The following is a 23210-nucleotide window of genomic DNA, read 5'->3' as shown; positions in this document are numbered from 1 at the left end:
CTTGCAAGTTATTTTATAAACAATGCTATGCTTATAGGAACATGCAATTGATTGTTTAGTAAAATAAAATTTTCCATTGTCTTATATGGTAAACATCAACAGACGAGTTACAAAAAGATTCCTGGGGTCTTCAATAATCTAAAAAATACAAAAATGATCTGAGACAAAATGTTGTCACATTTTGAATCTAACACTTAAACTCACAGTTTGAATCTAACACTTAAAATTTTTAATAATTTAAAGAAACACCTGCTTTTTGCCATTTTACTAACCCCGGATCTTTTCCTGAAATCTCCCTTTATCCCTTATGTTCTTGTTAAATCACAATTATCTGCAGCACCTACTGGACAAATATAAATGATCAATAGACCTGGCAAAGTGGTTACTATAATTCCCTTCTAGAGAACTGTTAGCCAGAATATATAAAGCAGAATATGTGTATGAGCATCTAAGTTAGTCAGTAAGAACTGGTGACAAAACTTTTGAGATTATCCTGGCATTAGAGGGAAGAGGGAATAAAATATCTTAAAGGTATATACACAAAAAAAGTTTTTTCAGAATGGCACATTTATTTTGTTCTTTTATAACTGTCTTCTTATTTTTTCCCCAGAGATTCCTTCAGTCGAATGAGCCTTCGCAAAATGGATCTCTAAAATAAATGCACTTGGTTTTATTCATTTGAAAAGAGCCATGTATTCAACATTGTGAAAAGACATTAAGATCTGTTGAAAAATAGGACTTGGGATGTAATTCTGGAAATAATTAATTTACTCATTGAAGAATGCCAAAATGATATCCAATGTAGATTGTTAAAAGTTTGAGAATCATGGCTATGGTTTCTGACATTCTGGTTAACATATACTGCTATCTTTTTTTTAAAGATATTTCAAAGGTACACTAGATTGACCGTTATTTATACCATTAGCTAATGTTAAATTTATTTACTTTAAGTTCATATTTTTTAATTTATATTACCATTTATAGATTCGTTTTGGAACCATTTTAAATGTAGTAATGCTTATTTTAAAGGTACTATTAAATATGTGAATGTTTACACTAATTTTTAATGAGTGGAACTTTGAAAATTTTTCTTTATTGAAAGAGGCACAGAAAAGTTGAGTTGAACTGGCTCCAAAAATAGCAATATTAAAATCGAAATTGGCAGTCACTTTATAGGCCCAAAGAGCCCTGAATTAAATGAGTTAATGGGTTAAGGTAGATATTGGTAACTGCTTTACGAAGTTTTTAAACTGATTTCTAAGTTTAGAGTATCCATTTTAGATACCCTAAAAAAGAAATTTAGAATTCAAAAATGACTTCACCTGATAAAATTCTTGTCTATAAAGGATTAAATACTGAGACAACTAATACTGGTGACGACAGCTTGATTTTCATGACTCAGTTTTGTTATTAGTATGAACTTCATGACTCTCAGCAATTAAAATGATTTGTGTTTCAGATTAAACAAGCTAGTCATCAATTTTTAATGATCTAAGCCAGCAAATCAGAAATCTGTTTTAAAGCTATTTACATCACCATGAAGGTAACACAGAGCTGGAGTTTACTCATTTTAATCTACCAATTAAATAGAAGTCAGTTATTTTTTGACACTTGCAGGTTTTACAAACATGTAAAAAAGTTAAATTAGTTGCTTTAGTCAAAATTAACTCACTTAAAATTATAACTTCATACAGAAAAATATTGAGAAATTAGCAATACTTGCAAATTTCAATTACTTGGCAAATTTTTTCAAAATAGTACATATTCATGATTTCTGCAGGTGTTTTGAACAATGGTTTTTGTATCACTATCACTTATAGAATAGCATCCTTGAATAATTCCTTTGATCTACTGATCAGTCACATGAATCACTTAAGAACTGATTAGGATTAATACCATGGCTTCATTCTATAGCTTATGTATATAGGTGATGGTTTATTTCCCCCCTCAAACATACTTCAATGGGCAATTATTCTAAATTCTTATCTGCATCAACTCAAAGACTGAATCAGAGATTTTTCAGATAAACCAACATTATTGGAATTAAAGGAATTATTTGTAGACTCAGAAGGGCATAACTTCAAAAATCTATTTAGGATTGGGGGCTGAGTGGTACAGCACTTGCTTAGCATGTGCAAGGCCCTAGGTTCGATCTCCAGCACTGCAAATAAAATAAATCTATTTGGGGAAGTAAAGCTAAAGGAAAAGGAAAAGGCAATGAGTCAAGAATGGAAACTCACCCACAAAAATGACATAGTCTCCCTGTTCTTTGGGGATAAAGGAGGAAGGGTAGATATAAGATTATTATCACGTATAGGTCAGTTCTCTTACATTGACCTAGGTTCGGACTGTTTCACATAAATCTGAGTAACAATATTGAAGACTTTTATTATTTGTTGTATTGTCTTGCAATACCAACTATTTGAGTGAAAACAGGCTTCCTTTTACTCTTAAACTGGTATGATACAGAATACTTAATTTCTTACGTGTTTTCTTAAAATGTAAAATTTCTTACATCAGGAATCTAAGAACTCACACTAGTTCTTAACATTGTCTTTGAGTTATTCCAGGCCCAGGCTGTGTCCTAGCCCTACTCCATCATCATCTTATAGATAGTCCACAGGGCTATTTAAAGTTCCATTGGTGGTTATGAATATAGAAAGCAGAAGCACAACTTTTATTTCTATCACATCACATAATCTTGTGGGGAAATGGATCATTTATTGTTGACCAGGTATTCTTATTTGTTGAAATGGGATTATGTTATCCCAGAAGCACTTATATATTCAAAATCAAAATCTCTTTTAGTACCAAAAATGTCCTTTAACAAATCATATGACAATTAACCACTTACTGATTTAGTATACAAAATTTAAAATTATAGTTTAACAAAGTTTTTGTGCCCAAAGCATCATCTTAAATTCTCATTTTGGATTCCATTAAATCATGTCTATTTTCAAGGGCAACTAAGATGTGACAGTTTTTATTGTAAACCTCTTTTAAGCATGATAACCAGGCTGGACTATAAGCAGTTTCTCTGAGATATTCTTCACCTCCACTGTCAGAACATACTGAGTATTTAAGGTAACATGCATGTTTGTTCTCTCCTCTCTTTCTCTCTCTCTATATATATACACACACATTGATTCTGTTCTTTAAGAGAAGTCAGCTGTATTTATGATTTTTAAAAATGCAAGTAAAAAATTTGAGCATTTGTATACATAGTTGTTAAGCAGTTTAAATTTTATTGACCTCCCAGTATTTAAAAAAAGTTAAATTTAAGGTCACACCTCTAAGTTTGATGTACTATATACAGATCGTGCAGAATGAGTATGAAGAGATACAAATTAGTCCATGCCCAAAAAGATTTACTAGAATACAGAATCATCTTCATAAATACATATAAAATTCTTATGAAGATATAGAGGACTGTCCAAGTTTTCTGAGACACTTTCCAAAGTGATTCAAGGCACAAAATGTACACCACTGTGAATACACATTCTAGAATTTGTGCCTCTGATACAGCCCATCAAAGATTTCGCTTCCTGTTATAAAACTAAATGTACTGAATGAGATTCTGTTTCTTAAGTGAAAAACCACAGAGCTATAAACATGTAGATAATTACTCCAAAATATGGAGAATACAAATACAAGCACTTTATTTTTAAAAGCAAACACAAAAGATTGGTGTAAATCCAAAAGTGTTTAAATGCTTCCATTTTGGATAATTAAGAACCTATACAAGTTTGTTCCCAGAAGCTAATGCATCACTAGTCTCTAAGGAAAATGAATTCTAAAAATTAACATGGTTTTCAGTATTTCAAATTTCACTATTTATATAAAAACCTAGAGAGACCAATAATATCCAATAGCTTCAAAAGATAAAAGCTAGACTCTGATGTAATTGACTTTACCAATGTTTGTCCAGGTCTGTTTAATATATACACAAGGAAAATACACTCACTCTATAATTTCTTATAAAATAGCAAGTAAGGAGTAGATGTAGGAGATGTAGATGGGGAAAGAGAATTCAAAAAGTCTTTCTCTTCAGTAACTTTCACTTCAGAATCATCAAAAAGCAACCACTTCCCTTCATATTCCTTTAAGCTTTGCACTACATATGAAATTTTGTTCTCAAATCCACTAATGTTAATGCCTGTTTGGTCACTGGATTCCTTGTTTCTATCAGATTCATGGGTCCCATTAGTATTGTTAGTCTCAGAATTTCTATTTTCAGCAAATGCTGTACTGGCAACCTTATCAGGATTAGATGTTTTGTTGTATAGCTCATAATCTGCTTTGCTCTTTTGTCCTCCAAGAAGTCCAATAGCTTCTACATTTTTTTTGTTCAAAACTTTACTTGGCTGTGTATTTCCACCAACTCTAATTGACACTTCTTCATCATCATAATTTTCAACTGCACCCCTTGCTTCCTCCTCATTCATTGGTTCTGGCTTACCTATTTCACACGTCTGGTCAACCACAAAATTTCCCTTATCTAGTTCTAAACTATTAAGGTCAGTGACTTTAACAGAAGCAGTGTAATGCCCACTACTAATTGTAATGCCACTATGCATCACAACTGCAAATAATCCATAGCTGTCATTAGTTGGCTTTGTGCTCCATTCTTCTAGTGACAGTTTAAGAGGTGTCAATAAAGGAGTGTTGATCTTGGAAAGTCCACCACCATAACAATCAAACCTTTGGAAGAAAAAGAAAAAAAGGTTTCCTGTAGTTCCATTTTAAATTCAAAATTTTACACCCAATGTAAAACCAAGTCAAAGTCTGAATAAACCCTTAATATGTAGGTAAATAAATGAAAAACCAGAATAAAAACAAGACCTCAGTTGTGAATAAAATTTATAATATATACACATAATATTAAAATAACTGCTAATATTCAGGTGTTTTGTGGAGGGTATGTAGAATGTTTCATTATCTTTATTTTCCCAATTTTATACACCAAAGAATTAGATGGCATTTTAAAAACACTGAACTTTGCCGGGTGTGGTAGCACACACCTGTGATCCCAGCCACTTGGAAGGCTGAGGCCCTAAGCAACTTAATAGCAAAAGCTTGCATCCAAAAAAAAAAAAAATGGGGGGCAGAGTGGAGTGGGGATGTGGTACACTGATAAAGCACCCCTAGATTCAATCCCCAGTACCAAAAACAAAACAACACTGAATTTTTGAAACTAAAATTCTTTACATTTCAATCATTTTAATATGTCTTCGTCAAGATTGGCAACAAAAATAAATAGCAAAGAAAATGCCCACTGAATTAAAAAAAAAAAAAAAAAAAGACAACTATATGCTCTCTTATAATAATTTGTGTATGTGTGTGTGCATGTGAGACAGAGGGAGAGAAGAATATGCCCACAAGCAAGCTACTGGGAAGTTCATGTCATTTTCAAATAAGTCGTTAATGTGGAAAGGAATGAAATCAACAATGATATTATGCATGTCAGAAAGAAGTCACAGACTATCCAAAATGCAATTAGCATTTTTATACTTATTTTTAATAGCTTTTATACATTTGAATTCTCAACTATAGAAAATTTCTCATCTTTTTCAAAGACTAGTTAGTCTGATTTCTTAGGTTACCTTAAAACCAAAGAATTTTGCCTTTATACCCTTCAAAAAAAATCTCAATGTATTCAGATTTCTTCTCTGCTTTAATAAGATCTACTAAAATTGAATTCTGTAAGTAGCATCTACACAATGAATATGAAAAAGATATATATAGAAATCATACTAAATAGAACATGTGTTCATACCAAAAGGATTTAAATTAATGCATTTTACAAGGAAACTGTTTTAAAGAGAACAACTCTCTAAAGCAATCTTTACAAGTTATTTCATTTCAGTCAGTAGTTATATTAATACTATTTTAGTATTTTAAACAAAATTTCTCCTCAATAGCAGCTTATTTTCTTCATATATAGCTTTTATTTACAATACTCACTCCAAGCCACTAGCAGCAAAGCACTTCAGATGAATAGTTATAACTTCAGGCATTTTATCAAACAAAAGACTTCTTTCGGCTTCAGTATAATGATGGCAATTTTCACAGAAATATTTATCTTCTCCTACAATCCTCTCCACAGAAGCAAATTGTGAAATTGCCCATCGCAAGGTCTTCATTTCTGTTTTTGGCTCTGGAGAAACTATAAAAAAGAGAATCCTTTCCTTTACAGATACAGTATTCAGAAATTAAACCACAAAGTTCCACATGCAAAATTTTCAGTTTCAACTGACTACCCCATTCCCAAATAACTGAAGAGATGTCTTTTACTTTCAGAAGTTCCTCCTTAATAGCACAGCTTTTTTTTTTTTTTTTTAATTTTTAGTTGTAAATGGACACAATATCTTTATTTATTTTTATGTGGTGCTAAGGATTGAACTCAGTGCCTCATACATGCAAAGCAAGCACTCTACCACTGAGCTACAACCCCAGCCCAGCATACTTATCTTTTAAATAGTGTAATATTGTAATTGGTCAGCAAAAAAAAATTTATGTGATATGGACGGCAAAAACTTCTTGATCTCACTGTAAGAGACTAGTTTAAAGTCAATATTCAGCAAACCAGTCTCATTATTTTGCATGACAACTCTATGATTTTATGGTTTGCACCAGACACACAATGGTTCTAATGGTGTGTTAAAAATTACCTCAAGTAGCTCCGAAAAATTAAGATCCCCAAACTAACTTTTATTAAATAAGCATTTCATTTTTCCATTCTAACACATTATATAAAAATAAAGATGATGCACTTCTCCAAATGCTATTAACAAGTGAAGCTGAATAAGTAGAAAGGCTAGGTGGGCACAGTGGTGCACACCTGTAATCCCAGTGACTCAGAAGTCTGAGGCAGGAGGATCGAAAGTTCAAGACCATTCTCAGCAAATTAGGGAGGTCCTAAGTAATTTAGTGAGACCCTGTGTCAAAATAAAAAATAAAATGAGCTAGGGGTATGGTTTAGTGGTAAAGCTCCCCTGGGTTCAGTGCCAAAAAGAAAAGAAAGGCTATATAGTAGACCAAGGACACTAAACTGTATTGTTAAAGAAAACTGTAATTATCATTCCATGGTCCATTGAGACTCTAATTTTGCTTACTTTCAGAATTCTCCTCTACTTTGGAAAGTTCATCTTCTTGTACTGGCACACTGATGTCCTGAAAATCTTCTCTTCTTTCTGTTAAACTTTCACATTCCAAACAACGAGTCCTTAATACAAGCTGACCTTGAAATAATTTCTCCACTAGCTCAAAACCAATTTGCTCTGCACCTGAAATGAAAAAAGAAAAATATAAGCCTATACAAGTTAAGTTTTTCGATAGAGTTCAAATAACCAATTTTCTAGGTTATCATGAATAAAAGCCCCATTTTCATGTCTGTTTATTAGCCTTAAGAGGTCCCTTGTTGATGAAATATGAAATTCCTGTAAAGCTAGTTTTAATTATGAATTACTATTATTTTTTAAGTCAGCTATATTTCTCAACTTGCTTCCCAAAGATACCTCCTTATAAAATAATCCCAGAATATGTATCACACTTTGGTAAAACCATCAACCACATCAATACTACATATTCTCCCTGATATATATAGATATGGACAAAACCAAGTGGCATAAATACTCATTACTTTGAAATTTTACTAAATGCATTTTCCCTTGAGTTTACTTCAAATACTACAAAGATAAAAGAAAAAATAATCTCCATTAAAATATACTGGATTTTCCTAGTTTATAAACCATAAATCAACATTACCTTAAGATTAATGACATTACATGTATATATATATATAATACACACACCGCACATAATCTAAGCACAGTGCTTAAAATACCACAATTCATGCTGTGTTGCTTTCTCAAAACAATTTTAGCCTCAGATTATACTGTACATTTACCTAAGGAAAAAATTTCTATTTCTGCAGTGATTAAGACTTCTACCTATCAAAGTCTAAGAATTATACTGACCTTTGTTTATGGACTTAACTTCATTAACATTTACAGGTTTAACATTATTTCCTGGAGATTCAAGTCCACAACCATTAGCTGTGTTATCAATTTCACACTTCCCCAAGTCCTCCTCAAGATCATACTCATTTTCTTTAGACTGTCCTTTGGATCCTTGGCTTGTTGTTATTTTCCCCAGACTACAGAATTTCGAAAGAATGCTGGGTTGCTTAGTTGCAGACTTTAACCAATTTATTTTAACTCTTGATTTCCTTTGTGAGAGTCTTGCACTCTCATTTTCAGAAACACACTTGGGGATTACTTTAGGAGGAATCTCTAATGTATCACCAGTAGCTTTTCTTTTTGACCTTGTTTGTCTCTGATTCTCTTCCAATGACTGGTGTTCCTTAGATACTTTAACTTTTTTCTTTGTGTTACCAAATTCTGTGTCACTTTTTCTTTTTCCATTCCCTTTTGGGAGTTTTTCTTTATGGTCTTCAGAATTCCTTATACTGTCAGTCTCCATGCTGCTAATTCCACTCATTTCCTCTTTCTGGTGAGGTTTTTCTTCTACCTTAGTCGATAATTCTGCTACATTTTTTACTTCTTCTTTTTTTAGAAGTTGGCATGTTTCTTGAATGTTTCCCAAAATACACTGTAGTACTTCCTGTGCATCATGCTGTAGATATCCTTCATACATAGGGTTCAGTTCCCTATAAATAAAAATGTCCATTTCATCTACTCTAGTTTGAAGACGATATATATAAAAACAAATATTTCTATAAATTACTATATTTTAAAAATCTAAAGATACTTATTCAGTTAACGTAGAACCTATCACAAACCAGGTTTTATTGAAAATGCTTTTGATATTATATGTATATACAGTCCTCACAGTAACCCCTGGAGGTAGGTCCTGTGATCACCACTATTGATACAGGAATTGAGTACAGAGAGGTTAAATAATTTGCCAAAAGTCACAAGTAGTTTAGATGAAAAGGCAGGATTCAAATCTGCTCTTACTACCCTGCTACAATGCATCTAAACAAAGGCAAAGCAATGTAGTGCACCTATATCAATTTCAAAACTAAATGATTCAATGATTTTTTTAAAGGCCTACAATATTATAAAATTTGTTAAAATAATGCTGTTTTATATATACAGTTTCACTTTTTAAGACAATACCAGAAAGCAATCTAACTCAGTTAACTAAAGGTTCTCTTCTAAGCACTTATAGAAGATAAAATATTTGGAACTTACAATTTATACATATAACACATTTTGAATATAGACCTATAATTCCTAGTCTGAAATTCTTAGGATCCACATGTTTAGGAATTCCAAAGATTTCAGATTCAAAAAGACAACATGACACATAAGCAAAATCTATATCATTAACATGATATGGGCAATACCCTACAATTAAGAAACCATTGCTATTTCCACAGAAAAATGTATGAATGTTCATATTAGTAATAAACATGAATAGACTATACATAGCCTCATACAAATTCAAAATCTAATAAATTCAATACCAAATTTATCCAAAAAAATTACCAGTTTTCAGAGCCTCTGTGGGATGTCAAGTACTATGGACCTGGAGTTCCAATTTTCCTTGCTATTCCTATACTGTTCATGTGCCACTCTCTCCCCCAAAGACAGGAACAAGTTGCTAAATTAGAATTGTAAAATTATATGCTATACCTACCTGAGTGTGTTAAGCAGTCGCCTTGGCTGGGTAGCAAGTTCATCAGTATATTTCTCTGGATTTAAGAGAAAACTAGCCTGAAGCTGTTCTACTGAAATGATTAAGGACTGTAAACTGCATATAAGTTCATAACTTGCCAAAGACTCTTCTTTGCAATTTCCCTGTCATGGAAAAACCACAAAAACCAATATTTTCATTTATGTACAAATTAAGTACTTTCCTTCGTTTATGAACAAATTAAGTATGTCTCACTAACACTAGGCTTTCTAAACTTAATTTCATTATAGCACTAATTTTATGGGGTATAAAAAAATTTTTTTTTGTAATTTCAAGATGTTATTTTTAGCTACTATGTGGATAATGATTTTCTAATTACAGAAGTCAAAAGGTTTCTTTAAACATACTTAAATATTAAAGTTGGGGCTAGGAGTATAACTCAGTGGTAGAGTGCATGCTTAACATGTACAAAGCTATGGGTTTAATTCCTGGGATTTCCCCCACCCCACCCCCCACAAAAAAGCAAAAAACAACTAAAATTCCAAAAACACAATAGATAAACAGGTGATATGAATATGACAAATATGTGATAGTGTTATACAAATGACAAGTTTGATAAACAATACATGAGAGGAATGGAGAAAATACTCTGTACAGGGAGATAATCTGGTAATTTACCTCACTAGAATGATAAACACAGCCTTTCAGACAGAATACAGAACAATACTGAGAATTTCAATTTTCATTTAGTTATTAAGAGAATCTTTGTCATCCTCCAATCCTCTTTAAAAAATCTTTACCTTTTTACTTGTAAGCAAGTGAATTTCCATTTTTCTTTTTACATTACTTTTGCTGTTGTTTTTTTTTTTTTTTCCTACCTTTTCTTTTTGATTGGCTTCATCCTTTAGAGCTTCCTTCTTCCTTGAAATAATATTAAATAAGTGCTTCACTCCAGACTTAAAACCAGGACAAAAATATAATACCTATAAAAAGTGAAAATGTCTAAGTGTTATAAACAAACATTCTTAAAATCATTAAAGTACAAGGGTGCTTTTTGTTGGGCACTTTTAATAAACATTACCTAAAATTCTAAGATTAAACTTTCTGTTAAAACTTGTTCTCTATTTCTTCAATAGTAGCCTCTTTGGCATTATACACTAAGCCTTTAGCAGATAGTATTAACATTTATCGTTATGAGGGCATACAACATAATACCAATACTGTTTCAAAGTGTAAGATATCACCATTAATACCAGGAATCAGGCAGAGAAATTAAAGGTTTGGCAACTTTCACTTAACCCAGGTCAACTCAATTTTTCTATCTCACCTTTACTTAATATATCCTTTTCTCTCACCCCAAAGGAGGTTTAATAATCTGCAATTTAGGAATCATTATTTTAGCCCATTATGGTTTACTTGCAATTAAAGGCAAGGACAGTAGCACAATTAAAGCCTTCCAATATTTGAAATCCTCAGAAACATTGTTACATCATTCTTGCCTATTAATATTTTAGTATATAACAAAATTGTCAATTTACCTGAAGTATACTATTAAGATAACAAGTATTGCCGAGATTATTCAGTCCCACAAATGGTAACAAGTTTTCTCTCTTCTCACAGTTTATAGGTGAGGACTGTGCTGCAGGAACAACTTGATCACTATTAAGTATAGAGGGGGAGAAAGGTATCATGAAGCAGCATCTTAGGGTTCAATCCTCAGTAACACAATAAAGAAAGAAACAAAATGGAAATATTGCTTCCCTAGAAAGGTTATCCTTCCCAAAAGGGTTATGATCTGAATGATTTTAGTGATATGACACCTTAAGAAATCTGCACAGGGCTGGGGCTATAGCTCACTGGTAGAGCACTTGCCTTGCACGTGTGAGGCACTGGGTTCGATCCTCAGCACCACATAAAATTAAGATTGTGTCCACATATGACTAAAAAATATATATAAAAAAAGAAATCTGTACAAATAAATTGCTGTAGACCCAAAATAAGAATATTAAAAACATTATTACACTCAAACTTCAAAATAATTCCCTTAGAAGGATAGTAATCCCATTTTTCAGAGTAAAAAACTGAGGAACTGGTACTGTGATTTTTTTTTTTCAGCCTACTGTGATGTTTCAATTAAGCACTTTAATTCTGAATATGAACTTGGGAATAAACTGAGTAAAAAATATTTGGGAGACTACACTAAGATTCTATTAATAAAGATTAAGAAGAGTCTAGGAAGGGAATTTATCCCTCACTTAAAAATAAATTGTTCATGCCAGGCACCATGGCCCACGTCTGCAATCCCCAGGGACAGAAGCTGAAGCAGAAGGATCTAAAGTTCAAGACCAGCCTAGGTAATTTAGGGAGACCCTATCTCAAAATAAAAAAATAAAAAGGGATAGGGCTATAGCACTATAGTTAGAACCCCTAGGTTCAATCACCACTATTAATTAATTAAAGTCTATCATGCTTTTACATCACTTAAACAGTGGGTCCCCCAGTATTTTTGTGTACCTTACAGCCAACAATTATTACAGTAGTACCTCAGAGCATAAGCATGAATGCTGATGAGCGAAAGGTTCACAAACTCAGCGTATGACTGCTAGATATTAGGAAATCACACATGGGACCAAATCAACTTTAGTCACCCAGCAGAGCGCCTATGTGTTGAATAGATAGAGCAACGTGGAATAAATTATTCCATTTCTGACTTCTGTAAGTCACTGAAGAATTTCCATAAAAACATTTCTTATTTTTAAGTACATTTTAAGTATCAATTGCAGCTGTATGCCTCCAGCAGATATTAGTTACGACTACATGCCTACATAACTATAGTTTAAATAACTTGATACGACTGTCGTCTTTTGAACACAACAAAAACAAAAACACCTATTTCTTAATCCTTACAACACCAAAATAATTAAGTGTAAACTCCGAAAGAGAATTTAGTCAATAAACATTTCTCCAAATTATCCTAAATGGCTCAAGAAAATGTTTATGAATTAGTATTGTGGTGTGATCCCTGTGGGGAACCACCAGTTTTGCTCTGTTCCTACTACATGCTGCTAGACTTTTTCTTCCTAAAAGCATTACTAATGTGTATTTTTTTTTTCCCTACTACAAACTATCAGATCAGTCTGGAAGTATTAACCCAAGTTCAATGCCTCTTCACTGTTTCAGAATTTTAAAAAGTACAGAAATATACTTATAAATAAGACACATACATTTCTGATCCTCTATATTCAGAAGCTTTTTCTTCATTTTCTTGAGAATCTGTGAAATCTAAGGCTCTCTTAGTTTCCTTTTTCTGAAAAAATTTCAAAGAAAGTCTGTTTTTCTTGGATGGACTACCTCTTGAAAGCCCATTACTTTCACTGGGTATGACACCAGGCATTTTCTTTTCAAATCCCAAGGAGTTGACAAGAATTAATTTATAGAGGGCAGTTGTAATCACCAATTATATCTGTTAATCACAAAGAAAAGGTTTCATTAGTTCTCCATTATTAGTGTAGGCAACCGAATCATCAATTGTGACAACAATATTTACCAGGGAAATGGTAACAAATTAGAACTTTCAAATAATTAGGAAATTATTTGAAAACCGAATGCCTGGCAATAGGTACGCAATATTTATTGCTTAAATGAAGGAGTATGCCACATTGTCCTTAACTTTGTTTTTTAAAAAAAGTGATGCTGAACCTTTATTAGCCTGTCATAGATTGAGGGCAAAACCACAAAACTTCATTTAGTAAACCTACGGTAAAGTAGTAGTATTAAGGAGTAAAAATTCAATTTTCCATAATTACTTATTAAATTTAAACATTGGCTGAGCAACTGCCATCTCTAACTGAAGTAGGAAACAAGGATGAATGGAAAAAAATCACAGTGTAGACAATAAGAAGTCCTCCCTATATAAAATAAAGTCTCAAACTCACAAAGAAAGGCATAGGGGTGGGTGTTCAGTTATAGCTAAAAACCACGATATTCTATTTGTCTTCCAAACTTTCAAAAAAGTGTTTTTAAAAAAACTGCTTTGAGTTAGACAAAAGGATGATAGTTTGCCTTCTGTAACCTTTCTACCGTTTTAAAGTAAAACTTTATAATGAAAAAATATGGCAATATTTGTGGTAGCTAGTTTATATATCAGTCCTATTTTTCATTAGGACATCTAGGGAGAATTACCTGACTAGAGTATTAAAATACAATTACTTAAAACCCCAAAACCTCAGCAACCATTTTCAAATGTAGAAACAATAGTAAAATTACGCAAAACTCACTCAAATTCCATCCTTAAATATTTCACTCAACTTGGCAGTGAAACCAATTCTGAGACCCAAGTGAGGAACTAGAAAGTTGGTCAATTTCCCCATCCTGTCTCCAATTCTATTTACTCTCCTGGCCACTTAAATTTCTGATGAATGAAAAGCCATCCTGCACTAAAATTTCAGGATCTCTAAGTATTCTCCTCCTAAAAGGTTTTTCCTGACAGTCAATTCCAATAAATGACAAACTGGATTCTCTAAGTGCCAGGAATAGCCGGACTTAACAGAAGAAAAAGATCAAACAACTGAAAAGCGGATCGTCGTTTCAATCCAAACCCTCCCGGCCCCCCAAAGCTACCATCAAACATTTAACATTATCAATTACACAACACTTTACTAGGTGCCATCTCTTAGAGGTTTGTTACACAAAAATACATTTCTCCTGTAACACAAACTTCAGAGAACAAGGACTCCAACTTTAAACATACTTGACCCAATGACAGCGTGAATCTCAGTCCTATTAGTTTCCAATAATATGACACAATTCCTATTTTTCAAGAAAAAATGTAAAACAACTGAGAACATCTTTGCCAAAGCTTTAAGACACGTGGCGTTCTACAGACTTCTAAGAAAACTGTAACTTAAGAAAATGCGCGGTAAAATTTCGCAATTACCGACAGAAGACAACGTGAATGCAAGCATTTCTCCTCCCTAACCTGCATCTCTCTACGGAACAGAAAGGAAACTGCAAAGCCTGCAGAGCCCAGGCAGGCGTCGTGCCCCCCAGACACCGCACCGGCACGGTGGGAGGCTGCCGGGGGCTCTCCGGCCCGCCCCGCCGCTCCCGGCCTCCCTGCCCGCGGAGTTGGCCTATTTACTCCCAGCCCGCACCTGCCTCCCCGAGTCCCCAGCGGCTGCAGGAGGGGCGCCCCCCGGGGCACAGAGGACTCGGCCCGCAGCTGGGCCAGGGCGCAGAACCAAAACGGCCCCACGTCTTCCCGGCAGCCCCTCTCCAGCGCCCTCCGAACTTGCCTCCGCGCGCCTCTGCCCCAGGCCCTCTTACCCGGCCATGGCCCTAAGCGAGGTCCGCGGCGGTGACGCCGCTGAGTCCAGTCGGGATGAGTGTGGGTACCACAGGTGAGTCCCTGCCTGAGAAGCCGGGTCCCCGACCCAAGGGAAAGCTGATGGGATCGCCCTCCCGCGGGGGAGTGACCATCAGCTCAGAGCGGGAACCCGGGTCGCCGCCGCTCGCTCCTGCCCAGCGCGCCACCCACTACATCCCCGGAGCGGCGCCCGCTGCGCCCGCCCAGGATGGCTAGGAGCGCAACAAGCGGTGGTCGCGCTCGCAGAGCGCCTGAACCGCTAGGGTCTCTCCCACTCCTCCACCGAGGGGAACTTGGCGCGTTTTCCTTAGTCTCAGGACCCCCGTGTTTTAGCCTCCGCCCGCGCCAGCGCTGCGATTGAAGGTGGCGTCCTTCGAAAATGCCGGTTCTAGTCTCCACGCTGCAGAGACGCGAAAGGCAAGAGCGGCCTCGCGACCGCCACTCGGCCCCGGCACGTACGGGCTCCGGAACCAGCTGGAACGGTAGTTCCCCGAAGATCCTAACGGGTTCTGCAGTTTCAAACAGCGCAGGCACAATCACGGGCAGCTCGCGCGGGTCCTCGCTGTGGGCGCGCGCTAGGTGCTAGAGGCCTGGCTGGCGGGCTCGAGCCTCACACCCTTTTTTTTTTTTTTTTTTTTTTTTTTTTCCTCCCCCTTTTAACCATTCGTGCGCGCGAGTGGAGGGGAAAGCGTACGGGTCGGGAGACGGGACAGAGACCAGATGGAACAGGCCCCTTCCTCCAGAAGGAGCCCCCCCACACCAGGTGCTCAAATGCGCCAATCCATGATGAACAATCCCAAAACCTTGCCGCCCCCCCACACACCGCCAGGAGAAGCCAATCAGAAGTACCTAGATAAAAGCCAATTGGATGGGTGGAGAAAGAAGCCTGACCAATACCAAAAAAGAAGAAAGGAGGGCTCCAGCCAATCATTGTTGAGCATACATAGTGTTCCTCCGGAGCCGTTCCTCTCCTTCCACTCTCATTGGCGCTCGAGGGCGCGCTTTCGCTGCCGACTGTTAAAATCTTGCTGTGCGTTTTGTTAAGCCTGGACGGTGGGATGCCACCGCGGGTGCGGCTTCCGGAGCGAGGCCCTCACGGCAGGCCCCGCCTCCCTTTCTTGCGTACGCACTCGGGCGGGGTTACCAGGGAGACGGGTTTCGGAAAATGGCTGTCGGGTGACTTGCTCCTCCGCGCCTGGTCTTTCTGTTCGGAATGGCATGCCGAGAGCCTTCCAATAAAAGCAGGCGCTGCCATCGATAACAACAGATCCTCAGCCGAATACTGTGGAGCCGAGGCTCCTTCAATCCCCTTCGCGCCTTTTATTCTGTTTGCCGCACGGGATAGCATTTTAAGTCCCAGCTCCCGTTGCAGAAGCTTCTCAGGGTTGTGGCGCGAGCCGGTACTAAAAGACTCTAAAGCCGAAAAGCACACCTTATCTGGTTTTTGCTTCTCTTTGTGTTTGTAAGCTTTCTTGGTGAAGTGACCTCACAACGCAAGTGGTTGCAGTTAATCTATTCAGTCCAAATCCGCTCAGTGTTTTTTAGGCGCTTACTACATGCCAGGCATATTTCAAGGTGCTAGGCATATTAGAAGAGTGAAATACATTCCCTGCTCTACCACAGCTTTAGAGAAGACGACGTTAAACTAAAATGATGTGAAATCACATAAAAGGGAAAGAAGATAAAGGTATGGTGCGTTAGATGTGAAAATCTGGAAAGGCCTCTGAGATGACATGCAGCAGAGTTGAATGAAAGAGAAACGAACCTTGGAAATCTGAGGGAGCAGCAAGTTCCCTGAAGCGTGATGTGTTCGGTCCGTTGGAAAGAAAGAAGACCGGGAAGCTTAGAGCATAGCCTGGGTGAGGAGATAGTGGGAGATGCGATAAGTGTTATAGGCAGGGCTATGAGCAGGCCATGGGGATCAGTCATTAGATGGATCTGAGCTGGGGAGTGGTGGGATTTGTAAAGTGGCTACCTGTGGTGGATCGATTGTACCTTCAAGAGGATAAACAGAAAGGTCCTCTTAGAAGGTTTGTTCAGTAGGCCAGGGGACAAATTATGATGGCTTGGAATACAGTAGTAGCAGTGGGAATGTTGTGAACTGGTAGGATTCAGGATATATATTTGAAACAGCCAACAAGTTCTGCTGATGGATTGGCTGCATGGTATGTAAGAAAAAGAGAAGAAAATGACAATGACTTTTTTTAACCCCAACAGCTAACCTAGATAGTGATTGGCCTTTGCTAAAATGTTTGGATCTGAGTAAACTCCACTAACATGGAAGTGGCCTATGTTCTTAGACATATTATGAGTAAGATGTATCCAAAGAAATGAGGATCCAAATTGAGCCAACAGGTAATTGAAAAAGACAACAATAGAAAGTATAATTCTAAATCGACCTCAGTTTGCTTTTGTGTACTATAGACTGGCAGTGCTTTGTTTTCTAGTACTAACAATTATTGCAACTTTCAGATTACCCACATGGATAACTAGTTGTAGTTTCCCCTTTCCTTGAGATCCCTTTGTCTAAAACCACCACCTTTCCTGTACAATTTACAGATAGCATTCTCTGCTGTGCTTTTCCTTACCATAAAAAAAAAAAAAAAATTCCCCAGCTGGTGAAAATTTCCCCAGAAGGTGAAAAATGAACTAAGTACATCTTTGGTTCCTTGCAAAGAGAATGCACTGAATATCAATTTGCCCCATGTGGGTATATGAAGATGTGCTGCCCAAAATCCCTCTTCAGGGAAGAACTTGCTCCCAAGCTACAGAGACTACTTTGAGTTGTAAACTTCATCTGGGTCTACTTCAGCTGCAGACAGCAGCCTTTTCTAAAGTTATACCCTTTCTAGGAAAGCCTGTTGTAAATGAGAAAGCTGGGCTGGAATATAAAGGGTTAACCATTATGGCCCACCACTGGACACCCCCGACCTACAGTATTCACTCCCAAGTTCTTTGCCAGGTTGGACAAAACTTTGTTGGCTCTGTATTGAATTTGACTTCATCCTCCTCATTCTGTTTCCTCTCCCTTTCACATCTTATACACCAAGCTCTATCCAGCATTTGCCTCCCAAGAAACCTACCTGCAAGAGCTGGTGCCAGGATTGGTTGGAATAACAGACAATAAGAAGGATTTGGGGAACTGAGCTATGGACTACCTACCTGGTGGTAGACGAAGTATAGCCAGCCCCAGCACAAGGTGATGGCTCAATTAGGATAATGTGGCAGGTGAAAGAGAATATACTAACAGGCATAATGTATCAAGGCAGTTAAGACATATGGTAGAAGTGGGACTGTAAGAATAATGATCTGGATAGCTATTACTAAACTCCATCAGATAGAAAAATATAATGAACAGGTAACTGTTGGTAGTAAGTCAGATGTCAAAGCTTTGCACACAAAGAAGCTCTCATATGCACGAGAAAGCTGAGCACCAGGACCAGAATTTTAGAGTGACTGAAACAGTGGGTCTATTATGCCAATGAGTCAGGGTCACAGTTGAGAAAGCCTAGCATTCTAACATGTTGAGGGGCCATTTGGGTGGTGCTCCTGAAAATTTTGAAACGCCAGCTCCTCTGGTGCCTGCAGCGTGGCTCATTCCTCCCTACTAAGAACTATCGTTTTGTCCTACTGGGAGATATTGCAAAGGCTTCTGCTTGGAAGCAGACATGTTCTACCCTACCCCAGCAATACCACTTCCACACCCCATGTACCCTTCTGACCAGTAGGCCTTTTAATTAGGGTTAAGTTTTTTTTAACTTTTATTTATTTACTTTCATTAACTATTTTTTGACAGTGATGAATTTTTTAAAATTCTTTTCATACATGTATATAGGGTGATAATGTCTGTCTCACAATCTACTGTCCTTCCCCTCCTTACCTACCCCACTCCTCCCCTCACTCCCCTCTGTACAATCCAAAATTCCTTCATTCTTCCCTACCCACCCCCCACTACGGATCAGCATCCACTTATCAGAGAAAACATTCAGCCTTTGGTTTTTTGGGACTGGCTTATTTAGGATTAAGTTAAAGCACAATCTAGTTGGGAAGGTGCTGCCCTGATGATGGAAGCAAAGGACTATTCCCCAAAGAAGATGCAAGACCTAGCCAGCACGTACCAACAGGAGTTGGCAGAGTGTATATATGACTGGATTCAGAAGATGCTTGATCAAGAAAACAGGAACATAAAATTGGATAGGGAAAATTCTGTTGCATTGGGAATGTTCTGAAATGTAAGACTTGACATCCTGGCAAGGACCACCAAGAACTGAGCTGGCTACTACAATGGCTCCTAGAATCTAGGAAAAAGCAATGAATCACACTGACTGAAACTAAAATACCAGTAGCGCATGGCAGGCAAATGGAACAAGAAAAGATGAAGGTTCAGGGAAGTTGGTGTGCTAGAATGGATGTACTATGTGCCACCAGAAGGTTATGATCTTTATGTTCTAAGGGAAGGCACAGAGACACAACATTTACCAAGGCCATAAAGGATGCTCTGATACAAAGGACATGAACACTGCTAATAAGTTTAGTCATGGCTGATGGTAACTGGCCTGGCCTACCTCAACTTGCTGATAACGAGAATAATAGGAGCCCCAAACAACAGAGAGCCAAGTGGCAGTACTTAATTAACAGAAACCAGTGGGTCACAATTATAATGGCCTGTGTAAGGGGGTTCTGACCCGCAGGGAGTTACCAAAATAGTTACTGGAATATGGTGTCCTTGGGGCAAATTAAACAACACACAAAATCCTAGTTGTGAGAGTAGGGAAAAAATTGAGAATAGATGACCAAGATATCTGAAGACTGTCACCCAATAAAGTCGTGATTCCTTGGTTTCCAGACATGAACCAGTTTGTAGACCTGGAACCTACAGGCTGAAAAGTTCCCCGGAAGAAAGATTCCTGCCTCACCTCAATAAGTGTGAATAGTAATGATTTTCCAATCCTTTCCTAAAGGCATCTTTGGCCACTTACTTGGATAATTTTACCCTGGGGAAATTGCCATATCCAGACATTCGCAAGGACTGACAGACATGGGTCTGAATTGACATGAATATCCAGAGATCAGAAGCATCATCATGGCCCACTATTAGAATGGGAACATACATGGACCAGTTAATAAATGGGGTCATGGCAAGGTCTAGCTCAGTGAGTCTCCTGAGTCTGTGACCCCATCCAGTGGCCATTTCCCCCCTCTCCAAATGTATAATGGGATTGATCTATTTGACAATTGATGTAAACCCATTAGACCTTTGCCTATGGAATACAAAGCTATTATGATGGGGAGGCCAAGTGGAAGCCTTTGAAACTGCCTCCCCTCCCCAGCCAAACATGGTGTCTTAACTCAGTTTGCTATTAAAAAATACCATAATCTGGGTGGCTTAAATAACAGGTACTTATTTCTCATAGTTCTGGAACCTAAGGAATCCAAGATCAAGGTGTTCACAGATTCAGTTTCTAGCTTGCAGACTACCACCTTCTCACCATGTTCTCATAGGGTCTTTTCTCAATGCATGTGGGTACAGAGAGAAATCTTCTTAGAACAATACACATTGCATTATGGGAATGGAATTCCCATTCCTCATGATCTCACCTGCTATACTGTTTGTATTTACCCCAAATTCATTGAAACCCAGTCCCTACTGTGATGGTATTTAGAGGTAGAACCTTGGTAGGTGATTAGGAATGGGTTTAGTTGCCCTTATAAAAGATGCCTCAGAGATTGCCTTTGCCCCTTCCTGCAGCAAAGGATGCAACAAGAAGCCATCTAGAACCAGAAAGTTGACCCTCATCAGATATAGAATCTGATAATGCATGGGTCTTGGACTTCCCAGCCTCAAGAACCATGAGAAACCAATTTGTTACAAAGAAAAGAAGCCACCCAGTCTATGATATTCTGTTATAGCAGCCCAAATGGACTAAGAGATCACAGAAATCTAATTAACTCCCAGAGACTCCACCTCCAAATATCATCACACCCAGTACTAGGGCTTCAGTGTATGAATTTTGGAGGGACACACACACTCATTCCCTAACACCAAGAAAATCAAATGATATTATATCTCAGGAGGGAATGAAAAGAATTAGTGTCACCCTTATGAATTAAAGAAAACAGCTGCTGATTCCCATCATAGCCCCATTTAACTCACCATCTGGCTCTGCAAAAAATAGATGGACCCTGAAGGATGACAGTAGATTACTGCAAATTCAACCTATTAGTGGGCCTGAGTGCAGCTGCCTGGCCAGATGTGGTGTATTTGCTAGAGCAGATTAATACAGCCTCAGGTATTTGGTAAACATCATTGATTTTGGTGAATACATTCTTTTTCATCCCAGTCATAAGATAGGATCTCAAACAGTTGGAATTCCCAGGAAACAAACAGAAGGACACATTTACAATCTGGACCCAAAGCATTGTTAACAGCACTCCTACCTTCAGTCCTAAAATAGCCTGAAGGGAGCTGTACCTGCCTACTGGATATCCTGTTGAACATCATGTTGATCTGTTCCATCAGTGACTTCCTCCTGGGTAAGTAGAATGGGCAAATTATAGTGTAACTGTACTAGGAGGTTTAAAGGAGTGAACATATACTTTGTGGTCAAGGTGCAGAGTCATGTACAAAAGACAGGTAAATCCTGATCTTCCATATTGGAAAGTCAACAGAGAATGACTAAAAAATCAGGAAACAGAAATATAAACACATTATATGGATATGTGGAAGTAAATACCAAAGAATCAGTCAAAAATTGAAAATGGCTGCCTTGGAGAATGGGAATTCTTGTTGGAACCATTTAACCCTTTAAATCATGCTCATATATGACTTTGAAAAGAGGGGGGATCCCCTCTGTGAATGTTTTCTTATTTCATTTCCTGGAAAAGGGCAGAGCAAATAGGCTCAGTAGGAATAAGATTATTTTGAATTGGGTGACACTTCTGACCTTCTAAGTGTAAATTAAGCGAAGACTTGGTATCTGAGACCTTGAACTTCCAGCATTTTTAGTAAAGACAAACAACTTCAAAACAGCAAGCCAATCACTATCCAGTAGTTAACAAAAAACGCATTTTCACAAATTAAAGTCTATTAGAAAGGTAAAAACCTATTTAGTATCAGGATTTTAAATTCTTTTTCAGGCTCAAGCCCCAGGGTCCGGTAGGAGGACCTCTCATGTTTATGAAAGCAATGCCTTGCCCCATTTCTTAATGTTTGGTAACAATTTAGTAGATGAATGTCCGGTGAGGGGGTAGCAGGAAGTCTCCTGGGCCTATTTATAGCTCATGGGAAGAGTTTTGCCTTTCTTATGCCATTAAGTTTCTCTTATCCTTTGTATGTTTAACCCACCCTGAAAGAGACCTACAATTAAACTGACAACAGTATTTTTTTCTTCTCTGAATAAAATTTACTTTCATAAAGTACTATGTATTTCACAAGAAACTAAGTTCTTATTTTCTTTAAAGTAGCATTACAGACTCCTGGCTTTTTACAATCTTAACCTGTTTTGATTAAGTATAACCTTTATTTTCTTTTTGAAGCCAAAAAACAAAACAAAACAAAACAAAAAACCGCCCCAAATAGTCACAATTTAACTTGTGGGAACTCCTTGTAAACTAATTTCTGGGTTCTGTCAACATTTTGAAAGCATCTTACCTTCTGACAAATTTCAGGTCCATCTTTAAAAGTATTTTCTTACCAACTTGAATATCCCATATGATATATGTTCAAATAATATTAGTAAGATTTATAAGCTTTAATAAAAACTGTATTTAAGTATGTCATCAGGTACTATTCATTGTGTATTTGTTTATCATTTCATTGTGAACTTTGAAAAGCATCCATGTGCTTTCTAAATAGGTAAGTATGTTACTGAAACCTTTGTGCTTGTCCCCAATGCCAGTCCAATAATGAGGACACAGTTTTGAGAAAAAGGGAAAAGCAGGTTTATTGCTTTGCTAGCAAAGGAGAAACACAGGAGACTCCTGTCCAAGAGGCTGTGATTCTGTCCATCAGTAGGAACAGGGGTTTTTAAAGAGGTGATTCAAAGGCTACGTTCCACGTGTCTCTATTGGAGTTGTAATTCACTTGTTAATTGGGGAGATACTCATTTCTGAGATCTTCTGGTGCCATCCCCAAAGTCTGGATTACTTCATTCCTATGGTGGGTGTGTGTTCAAGGTTGGAT

The 23210-nt window shown here is 37.3% G+C and overlaps 2 protein-coding genes across 4 annotated transcripts in view; one reads left to right on the top strand and one right to left on the bottom strand.

Annotated features, from left to right (window-relative positions):
* DOCK7 (dedicator of cytokinesis 7) overlaps positions 1-1240 on the top strand; it is a 225563-nt gene extending 224323 nt beyond the window's left edge. The window contains 1 exon segment of the mRNA XM_079103571.1: positions 611-1240. Coding sequence (XP_078959697.1) covers positions 611-653 — 43 coding nt within the window. The 3' untranslated portion in view covers positions 654-1240.
* Positions 1241-3633: 2393 nt separating this feature from the next.
* USP1 (ubiquitin specific peptidase 1) lies at positions 3634-16057 on the bottom strand. 3 transcript variants are annotated; one of them, XM_079103703.1, is made up of 9 exons: positions 14989-15824; positions 12888-13126; positions 11202-11322; positions 10542-10646; positions 9667-9827; positions 7980-8671; positions 7116-7286; positions 5965-6166; positions 3634-4701 (listed from the first exon to the last, which is right to left on the bottom strand). In XM_079103703.1, exons 2-9 carry the CDS (start codon positions 13055-13057, stop codon positions 3966-3968), a joined length of 2358 nt encoding a protein of 785 aa, XP_078959829.1. In that variant the 5' UTR covers positions 13058-13126; positions 14989-15824; the 3' UTR covers positions 3634-3965. The 3 variants fall into 3 exon arrangements, with proteins under 3 accessions (XP_078959829.1, XP_078959830.1, XP_078959831.1); XM_079103704.1 differs by lacking the exons at positions 12888-13126; positions 14989-15824 and adding an exon at positions 15878-16057; XM_079103705.1 differs by lacking the exon at positions 12888-13126 and having other exon boundaries at positions 14989-15822.
* Between the last annotated feature and the right edge of the window lie 7153 nt (positions 16058-23210).

Source organism: Sciurus vulgaris, assembly GCF_902686455.1.
Source record: "Sciurus vulgaris genome assembly, chromosome: 1".
NCBI classification, from domain to species: Eukaryota; Metazoa; Chordata; class Mammalia; order Rodentia; family Sciuridae; genus Sciurus; species Sciurus vulgaris.
Note: the sequence above shows the minus strand (reverse complement) of the source record. Positions and strands in the feature narration are given on the sequence as shown.